Source organism: Littorina saxatilis, linkage group LG13 (genome assembly GCF_037325665.1).
Source record: "Littorina saxatilis isolate snail1 linkage group LG13, US_GU_Lsax_2.0, whole genome shotgun sequence".
Lineage (NCBI taxonomy): Eukaryota > Metazoa > Mollusca > Gastropoda > Littorinimorpha > Littorinidae > Littorina > Littorina saxatilis.
In genome coordinates, this window is record NC_090257.1 from 24,192,192 (window position 1) to 24,202,765 (window position 10,574).

At 43.6% G+C, this 10,574-nt stretch overlaps 1 protein-coding gene across 1 annotated transcript; it reads right to left on the reverse strand.

Annotated features, from left to right (window-relative positions):
- LOC138945330 (rab3 GTPase-activating protein catalytic subunit-like) lies at positions 1-10,554 on the reverse strand. Its single transcript, XM_070316754.1, has 6 exons — positions 9,635-10,554; positions 8,303-8,501; positions 7,232-7,488; positions 6,321-6,461; positions 5,850-5,978; positions 1-4,738 (listed from the first exon to the last, which is right to left on the reverse strand). The coding sequence occupies exons 1-6, from the start codon at positions 10,433-10,435 to the stop codon at positions 2,783-2,785; spliced, it is 3,483 nt and encodes a 1,160-aa protein (XP_070172855.1). The 5' UTR covers positions 10,436-10,554; the 3' UTR covers positions 1-2,782.
- Positions 10,555-10,574: the final 20 nt, after the last annotated feature.

The following is a 10,574-nucleotide window of genomic DNA, read 5'->3' on the forward strand; positions in this document are numbered from 1 at the left end:
TCATTGCAACAAAACTTTATTGCACAAGAAATTTTTGTTTGTTTGTTTATTTGTTGCTTAACGTCCAGCCGACTACGCAGAGCCATATCAGGACGAGGAAGGGGGGGATGAAGGGGGCCACTTGTCAAGCGATTCCTGTTTACAAATGCACTAACCCATTACTTGTGTCCCAGCAGGCTTTAGTAAAACTAAATTAATACCTACTGGAAGATTACCAGTTTCCAGTATGTTAAAATAGGCTTAACCTATCTACTGCTGGACTTACATCAGAACACTAACAGATTAAACTATACATGAATCGCGAGACAAGCGGCAAGAGAAGAGATTTTTGGAAAAAATACAGGTGAATGAGCAAGAAGGCAGAAAAAGGAAAAGAATTCATGAAGAAAAAGAGAGCATGACAGGAAAGAGGAACCAAAAATCTACCTAACAGCAAGCTAGAAAGCTCCTGCGGTTCCAAAAACAGGAGGGGCCTTTAATTTCATAACCGCAGTGCCCCACTGCGGGATGCACACGAAATCATGTGTGCAAAACACTTATGTGGTTGTATGGAAATGGGATTAATTTCTGCAACTAAAAAAACTCAACAACAAAACATCTTATCAGCCAATTTATTCAGCTCCTCTCTCAAATACAAAAATAAAGCATGTACATTTATCTTTTTGTCTCCCTCAACAAAGAAAGGCAAAATACATTCTTTAAAAACAAATCACAACAAAGACATATTATGCTACTCATCAAAAGAAAGTAGGTAGGTGCGTTTGGGTACAGATTTTTGTGACCAGGCTACACCCAACACACATACCTAGTTTCTTTTGTCCCGTAGTGTAGAAATCATACACAAAAAAATCAAAACAAAGTTCAAGATTTTACCAACTTCTGTAGGATCATTGGAATAAAACAAACTAACAGCTTCACGGGATACATGTAATTTGAAAGTGTGCCCTACAAATCTATTTTTCTCAACACATACCTGAAAATAAAAAAAAACATTAAAAATTCTCATCGTCACTTTTGGGATAACAGGTTGCCCAAATACTAAACATTTTCTGTGCGCATTTCGATTGTGGTTAAAGTAAGCAGAGAAAAACTAGATCATTAGAAAAAAGAATCTGACATTTTATTCAAATTGCAGATGAGAAAAAGACAAAAAGAATAAGCCATGAAAGCAAATGAACAAAGCAGAGACATGTTGAAATTGTTACGGCATAGGTCTTTTGTTCTGAGCAGCAGAACAGCATACAGTCACACAGAGAGAAATAAATATTCACAGCCATATACAGAAGCGGATACATGCTGCCTTACAGTCATACCCTTCTCTCTTATTTACACATACACTGTGACATATTCTCTTTCTTTCTTTCCAACTCTCACTTACACACTCTTTCTCCCTTTCTTTTTCTTGTTCTTTCTCTGCCCCTCTTTCTTTCTACCTCTCCAACATACTCTCCCTCTTTTTTCTCTCTCACTCTCCCTCCCTCCTTTCCTTTCCTTTTCCTAACACTCTCTCACACACTCCCTCTCTCTCTTTCTCACACTCTCACATACATTCTCTCTCTCCTGTTTCTTTGTTTCTCTCACACACACACACTCTCTCTTGATCTCTCTCTTGCACTGTAATTACCTGCTAAGCTAGCTATGTTTAACTAAATATGCCACAAACCATATCAAATCTATGACAGAGTGGTAAAACGTCTGACCAGAGACAGAGTATGCTTAATAATAATTCAGCTGTACAGTCGGGTCAACACCCTCAAAACCTTTACCGCATTAGTTAAAATACATCCTACACTAAACAATCAGCATCTTTGAACTTTCCCTAAATCCCGATAGCAACCTGGACCAAAAAAAAGCCACATGCACAAATGCTACCTATCAAGAAAGCACCATCACAAAGTAATCTAACGAAGACGACTTGGGTATACATGTACCTACAAATATGACTGTGCGACGTGCGTTAGGATTAGTGTGCAAAATAAATAAATGATGCACAGTTGAGATACCATGGCAGCAACCATAATTTGAAGCAACAAGAACATATGCATGTACATTTCGTTATTGTGAGGAAGTTGCCATTACAAGATAAAAGTCCACAGAAAATTAAGGAGAACAATCACAGAAGATGTCTGCATATTGTTTTAGCAAAGAATAAAATGCTAATTACATTTTCAGCATATTAAACTAGATGATCACATGGTGCATGGATGCTTCCCCAACAAAACATAATTCTTTTTACATTAAGCAAAAGGTAAAAATAGAATGCTGAAAATAAATAACATTGCCAGCATCTGAAAAGAAATTTAAACAAGCAATGTTCCACATCCTTAAAACATTTAGAGGTACAATACCTCTTGCCGAAAAAAGCAAGAGGTATTAATTCATTCCTCCTGCCACTCCAAGAGGTAACAACAGTTTGTACGTTCTGAATGTCACATGACAATTGATATTGCATTTTTTTAAATAAAAAAGTATCTGTGAAAAATACACACACAAAACTTCATGTTTCATATTTGTGTTAACTAGCTATTCATTTCTTCCAAAATAGCAAGGATGACAATATTTGCATTGTGTGTTCTATGCTCAGAGGTCAGTGAGCTTCGTTGGTCAAGCTCAATACCTCCTAAGCACCAACACTGAACGCATTCCTACTTTCTGACTCAGATTTTGTACATTTGTAAACCTCCCCAACAAACTGTTTTCATGTGATCTTGGCATCAGGAGGTATTATACCTCTAATTGTACACAGCGTGGAACACTGATAAGTCTAAGACTTGGCAAAGCGCTATTGAAAAGTTGTGTCCGAGCAGAACGCCCCGGCCAGGCGATAGTCCCCATCTACAAGCACACAGTACATGCGCTGCGGCAAAACTCGCGAGTACGGAGCGGGCCTGGGGATTAAGGCTCGCAGGATGTACTCGCGAGCGGAAGGGCTGGGAAAGTCATGAACGGTGCTGGCAGGCTTCATCTGTTCGGGCTGGGCGGCGGCATCTTCCCCAGTGCTCTCCTCATCTTCCAAGATCATGAGAGCAGCTTTCTGAGCGGCGCTGAACAGTTTATGGATGGCAGACCCTGCAGGGCCGTAAGCACCACCACGAACATCAACTTCCGGCTGCTGGAGAAGACTGGAGACAAAGTTGTGGAGCTCCTCCTCGGCCTTGCCCTTCTCCAGAAGGTCCCGGGTGAACTTGGTTTTGAGTGACTTGGAGCGGGAAGACACGGTCTCAGCCAGCTCGATCATGCGGATGACGTCCTCGTAGCGCTTCACTTCCGGGGGATGCGGCCATCGCGTGACCTTGACGGCCTTGGAGATGACCTGGTCCGTCAGGGTCTTCAGCACGGGGACGTCCGGGTCCTCCTTCTCCGCCAGCTTGAGGACGGACGCGTGAATCACCATGGGCAGGAGGTGAAGAACCAGCTCGCTGGGACGCAGTCCGGAGAGGAAGTGGAGTACCTTCTCAGCCTCCTTAGTATCGTCAAACAGACGTTTCTGCCGGCGGGCGGGAATGTGACGAGCGCTCTGCCAAACCTCCACCCACATGTTGCCTGGGATCTGCATCCTCTGGCTCAGGTGACCTCGCTGTGGCCGACAGTGTGACGAAACGTGGTCCTGGTCAGAAGAAGTTTCTGAGCTGCTGGCTTTTGCTGTTGCTTGAGGAGGGATTTCCTCAGAGGCTGGAGACTTCTTCCCATCTGCGGCTTTCGGACTGTCGATTTTGGCTTCGCAGTTAGCGTCTTTCTCTGAGTCTTCTGGTCTCTCCCCCGATGCTTCCTCGCTAGCACTGTTCCTGCCATCTTCCTCCTCTGTTCTGGAGCATTGACGGGAAATATTCTTCTCATTCCGCTCCTCCTCCTCCTTTTCTTCTCCGTCCTCCTCTTCCTCCTCAATGAAGTCTCTGGGGGAGTACCAGCGCACGAAATCCCCCAAGCAGCACCCAGGGTTGGCTGCTTTGAAGGACTCCATGTCCGACAGGAGACAAGCGCTTTGCATGCGAGCGCGAAGCTGTGAGCCTTCCGCAGAGGAGCCCAGCTTGGCCAGGACTTCCGCCTGCTCTTCCAGCATGTCTTCTGTCATGGGCGAGGGCTCCTGCGTCACGGGGATGAACAGCGGCTCGTTGGTGCTCAGCGATCGCATGTTCTTCATCGGCGCCAGCCGTCCTTCCGCTTTCATCAACGCTGCGTCTTTGAAGGAGGAATCGCTCATGTAACTGTCGATGCTTTTCTCGGAGATGAGGTTCTTCTTTCCGGATCCAGGCCGCCTGGGAGAGGTGGAATCCCCAGAGATCCTCCTCTGTCCTCCTTTCCCACCCGCTTCACTGACTTCATCACTGTCGCCGTCGTCGCACTCAAAGAACTCATCGTCTTCATCGTCAGTGGTAGAACCATTGACACTTGCCACCTTCCTGGCTGCTGTGCCCCCACCCACGGCATCGTTATCAGGTTGCGAGGTGGAGGTGTCAGACTCAAACACACCTGAAGACGCTTCATGCAGAACGGTGTCTTCGTGGCCATAACCAGCCGACTCGCGCTTGACCTTGCGCTCAATGCAGCAGTTGAGCATCTGCAGCTTCTGGTGCAGCAAGCAGGATCCTAGGTTGGGCGCAGGAACACTGGCAGAGGGGGCAGAGGGAGAGGAGGAGGTAGTAGAGGAGGAAGAGGAAGGTTTGTTGGAAGCGCTGGCGCCCAGGTCTGGGATAAGAATGTTGTTCTCCCAACGATAACGCATCTCCAGGATGAACTCCTGCAGAAAAGAAAGAGAATAGAAGAGTATAGTTTTGTTGTTGTTGTAGCATACACAATACGACTTCTTTAGGTCCCAGCAAGAAAGTGGATTAATTGAGTGACAATGCATGCCTCAATAATTGTCCAGAACAAAATCCTGCTCTAAACTCTAAAGAAAAGTAGTAAATATGGAACCATAGAATACACACCCTCAGAGACCCACACAGTTAAGATCATACTGTCGCAACTTCAGAGATTATCCCTATTTCGCCAATCGTCCATCAACATCCCAAATCAGTCACACACTCATTTACTCCTTCAACAGACCTGCCATCCCCTGTGAAGCCTCAAGTGTAGCAGTTTAGAATTTTTTTGAATTTTCTGCGAAGCAAATGGTGTTTAAGTGTAGCATTTCCTAAAATGTATTCCCACATCCGCATTTATGCCACATTGCACAAGGGTAGACATATTAAATAGAGTTTCATTAGAATGCAGGAACATAAAATGCCCATCTGCAGTGCCACTTTTCAGAGTAGACAATGTTGAATGACCCATTTTGTGACCACTACACGGAGTGGGAAGCAAAAATGAGTACCAGGACTCACTTTCTTTCTTTTCTTTATTTGGTGTTTAACGTCGTTTTTAACCACGAAGGTAAAATCGCGACGGGGAAAGGGGGGAGATGGGATAGAGCCACTTGTTAATTGTTTCTTGTTCACAAAAGCACTAATCAAAAAATTGCTCCAGGGGCTTGCAACGTAGTACAATATATTACCTTACTGGGAGAATGCAAGTTTCCAGTACAAAGGACTTAACATTTCTTACATACTGCTTGACTAAAATCTTTACAAACATTGACTATATTCTATACAAGAAACACTTAACAAGGGTAAAAGGAGAAACAGAATCCGTTAGTCGCCTCTTACGACATGCTGGGGAGCATCGGGTAAATTCTTCCCCCAAACCCGCGGGGGGTACCAGGACTCACAAAAAAGGGGGAATTTTGTATGTTTGTGATTACTTGCACGTAGCAATCTTTAGCTTGGCGTAGCAATTGCTCTTAAAATGTAGCATGCTACCCTGAAAGCGTACCAGTTGGCAGCTCTAATTCAATCCCTCCCTGGGCTCACCTGCCAAAGGTGTGCAACAGCGCGCAACCCCCCATGATTAAGGTTGATGATGGCCATACACACAGCCAGTCGATACGTCAGGCTGTCGGGTGGCGCTGATCTCAGTTGCTTCAGCGCTTCATTGAAAACCTGCACATGCAGTATCAATACAGCATGCTGAATACATTTTAATTTATGACAGCTTATGCAAAACTCAACACCCCCTTTGCCCCCCAACAAACTTTTTTGAAAAAGAGAATGTTTCATAAAATCCTTATCATAAATATTTGCAATAGATACAACACAAAACTGCACTGTGTGAATACCTGGTGTCAACTGTCATTCCTGGCAGAGAGAGTTAGGAGACAAAATATGGCATGGCAATTCTCTGAGAACGTGCAGATTTTTTTTAAGGTTCTGCATTCATCTTGAACAATACAAGGAAACAAGAGTTCATCATCTTTCACGGCAGAAAATGATGATGAATCCTACCTCCTCAACTCTTTCCGGACTTCCATGAGGGGGTGACTCCTCCACAGGAGTACTGTCCCTTGTCTTAGAGTTTTGCCCCTTGCCTTTCTGCGATTGGCTGCCACCCAGGCCAGTGGCATCAGGGAACAGGTGCTGCAAAATCTGGATAAAAACAAAAGAAGATTCAAATTATTTGAATTCAGCCTTCATCGTTGTTATTGTTGCCGCTGGCGTTGCATGATCTTTCAAAGCAGCAAACATTTATTATTGAAGTTCAGTCCAGTTATTTTGATTAAAGGCATTGGTTGGGATATGACCATCCAATTACTTGGACACATACAAAAATTCAACACCCTGAATGCTTCCTCAGTTCTCGAGCAGAATTTGACTTCTTTCTATGAATTTGTTTCGTAACAAATAAAAAAACCATTAAAATCTCCAACGTATGCACAGAAAGCAGTCGATTTTTAGTATGTGTCTAAGTGGAGGGATAATAATAATAATAATAATAAATGAGCATTTATATAGCGCAACATCATAACTTTACAATTATGAAAAAAAAAAAAAAAAAAAAAAAAAAACGTTAAAAAACACAAATTATCCCCCTTTCACCCCCCTTTGCTAAAACAAACCGCATGACAAACTTATAAATAGCACGACTGAACTGGGCATCCATTTTTGAATTAGTACACAAAATTTGGTGGTGATTGGACTTAATTCAAGCTTGCTAGACAGATTTCTTTACAGTTACTGATTTTTGGGAAGTTTCTTGGTGGCAAGCTTGGGCAGGCAGGACGTTAACGCCGTGGCAGTGCTAGTCACAATAGTGTTAATCTCTCGTGTAAAAAGCCTGACTAGATCCGAGAAGGTGAGCAAAATTATTAACATTATTAACATGGACTGTGCCTTTAATGCCTTGAAAATCATCATACCTTGTTCAGGGAGTTTGGAGGGATGGGGGCCTCCTCTGGTTTAATCTTCAGCTTGGAGCTTGCCCTGGAAACGACGCTTCCCAGCGACGGTATGTGGTACGGTAGGTTAGGCTCCGTCAGACGTTGTAAGGCGTTTGTGATGTCCTCACCACCGTCCTTCTCTGACGGGTCAGTTCCTTCGGTTGCCAGGCGACCAAGAATTTCATCTGTGGTTTCTGTGCGAGTGCACAGCTCCATGAAAGCTCTGAGTAACTGACCTGGGGTAAAATATGAGATAACAACGAAATTGTTAACGACATACTTATTAGTTATGCTACATAGGAGCAAGGGCATAAAAAAACCGAATAAAGTACAATTACAATACAGAGTCATGTGTCTCTGATGATAAGAGAAAAGAAAAGAAAAGATTGAAGCACATACCACCAAAAATTAACATATATATATTTCAGTTTCATGCACATAGACATGTAGTCCCACGTTTTTGCCCGAGTGGGATATTACGTGTAAGACCGTTTTTACCCCGCCATTCAGGCAGCCATACGCCGCTTTCGAGGGAAGCATGCTGGGTATTTTTTGTGTTTCTATAACCCACCGAACTCTGTCTCTAAAATGGATTACATGTAGAATGCACACTGAAATTAAATGAAATGGATTACAGGATTTTTCGGTGCACACTTGGTCTTCAATTGTGCTTGCGTGTACACACGAAGGGGGATAATGCAATAGCAGGTCTGCACATAAGTTGACCAGGGAGATCGAATAAATCTCCAGCCTCCCACCAGGCGCGTCCGGGATTCCAACCTGCGACCTTCCGCATGGGAGGCTGATGTCTTATCCACTAAGCCACTGCGCCCGTCTGATACCACATCACCAGTCCCACATCATTCCAGGCCTAAAAGTGGCGAGTATTTTACTCGCAATGGCGAGTAGAAACATGTAACTGGTGAGTAGAATTAGAAATGTTGGTTTGGCTAGTAAAGTTTGCTCTCTTTTCAGAATCACTAGAAAAGGCGAGTGCACCATTTGTTGAACTTTCAGGGCTGCAGTGTGGTACATTAACAACAAAATTACCCAGAAGGCACTGTGGGTCCTCCGTCATCTGAATGCGCACAGACCACTGTGGAGCCTGCAATGGGTCAAGGTCAGTGTAGCCGCTGGTCTCAACGATCATGTCAGCTGACAGGTATGGCCAGGTGCAGGACAGGTGTAGTTCGCTGACAGGATCCTCGCACGCTCCAAACGGCAGTACGTCCAGCTCAGAACATCCCACCTGCACAAAGCACTCTGATGTACACCTCTCAGTTATTCAATTTTAACCCTCAGGCTGGTTGTCGCGACATATGTTGCGCTCCTTTACGGTTACCTATACTGTCACCTGGTTGTCACGATCGACATATGTCGTGCTACTGGCTCAGTTTGTTTGGTCGGTTTCGATTACCTCCCATGGATGCAAAACTTGAGTTATGACCGCTTTTCTTTATTTTTCTCTCTGTTAATTCACCAGTGGCTATGTAACATGTGTTACAGAATTGCACCAGTGTAAGGGTTAAAAGGATATTCCCCATGCCTTTAGGGCTTTACTGCTTTTTGAGGATGAAAGTTGCTTGTTCATTTCAATGCTTGTTATTCTCTCAGGTGCCAGGAGAAAGGTTCTGTATAACTCTTGCTTACACCATTACACATGTCGTATGCAGACTCTTTAATAGAGCGCTTGCTTCCCTTTGGTTATTCGATCTCTTAACAATGCTCTGCCTCATTTTGTTTAAATTATTTGCTTTGGATTTAGTTTTACTTGTATTATTATTAGTGTTAACTCCCTATGCATCGGACAGGAGACTTACAACCTGTGTCTTTTTCTGTAGTTGAGACAGAGAGCAAAACTACTTGTAAACAAAACAGTAACACTCGTCAAATTCAGTGCAAACTGCAATATTGATTTATACAGTACGAAAGAAACTTAGAATTAATCTAGACTCTAATTACTTTCACAACTAAATCATGGTTTAAATTATGAGCATATCCACAGCTTTTGATTTTTATTTAACCTATGACACTGACAGGCGCACCAGAAAAGGACACATCATGATTCAATAGCAAGAAACTGGAAAGGGAGCTAATTCATTCTCAAAATAGTATTACTAAATACTATTAGTGTTAGTTTAAGTCAAGCAGCCCACTGCACAACATTTCATTTTCACAGTTCTCTGTGGAAGAGAATTAATATATATCGTGTGCTTATTTCATGAATAATCATAGAGATTGCAAGCGTTAAGTTAGATTTTCTGTTTAGAACCAATAACATTAACAGTTTCTCGAACACTTGCATACGTGTGTATTTAACTATTTATAAGCAGAAACAATTGTCATGACATCACACGTCCACTCTTATTCTTAATTGTTTACCTCCCCTTCGGAAAATGAAAAGAAGTCTGGCGGCATCTGCGGCCAAGGGCAGTGAATCCAATCCTCCAAAATATAGGTGAACCTAACAGACACGGACACAGGTGGCATGGACACATATTCACATCCCAGCTTTCCCTTGAACATGTTCAGCAGGCCGTCCAGATGAAGGTACTTTGATGGCAGTTTCTTCAGGTGAGACATCTCAAAGCTGATGTTAGCGCCTGGCACAATGGCCACACCTGTGTATAGTTTGCGCCACTTTTGCTGCAACTGAATGAACACGGGTACATGGCAGCCAGAGTCAGAGAGAGCTATTGCAGCAGAGCTTTCTAGAATCTTTGCACGGCTTTCCGAGTCAATGACACCAAAATTGGGCGCTGGTTGAATGACTAGAAATTCCTGTAGACCGTACCATCGACAAAGACAATGCGCCCGCGACGGAAAATCGTTGTCCATGCTGATAATGTCATTGGTGATTGTTGGTGGTTTGTGTTCATCTTGTTGCTCGTCGTCTGCATCTTCTCTTTCGCGACTGCTCCTGCTTTCTGCTTCGGCACTCGCACTGGGTTTTAGTCTTGTGTAGTTTATGAGGAATTTGAAGTCTGCAAACAAAATCTCTTCGTTTTTCTCTTCCCAGGGACCTTCCGTGAATTTGCCTTTTGGAACATTGGGAAGAGGGTCACGATTTGCCAGTTTCCATTCATGGAGAACCTCCTCCAATCGTGCGATGAACCTTTCCCACTCAGACGCTGTCGTGAAATCGGTGATCTCAAACACATCACCGTCTTCTTCTGCCGCCATAGTGGCCAGTTTCTCTTTAACAAAGCAAACCACAGGTCACATGACAGTTTAATACACAGGGTGTCCAACAAAACAAGGTTTGTGGACAGCTTTCTGCTTGATGACGTTTGACTGACAGATTTGTCAAGGGAATTCACTC

Excerpts from the sequence above, each read along its gene's own strand:
- LOC138945330 (XM_070316754.1), bottom strand. The coding sequence starts at position 10,435 with ATGGCGGCAGAAGAAGACGGTGATGTGTTTGAGATCACCGATTTCACG. Across the intron at positions 5,979-6,320 it reads GTCCGGAAAGAGTTGAGGAG|GTTTTCAATGAAGCGCTGAA; the intron begins GTAGGATTCATC and ends CTGCATGTGCAG. Across the intron at positions 4,739-5,849 it reads CTGTTGCACACCTTTGGCAG|GAGTTCATCCTGGAGATGCG; the intron begins GTGAGCCCAGGG and ends TCTTTTCTGCAG.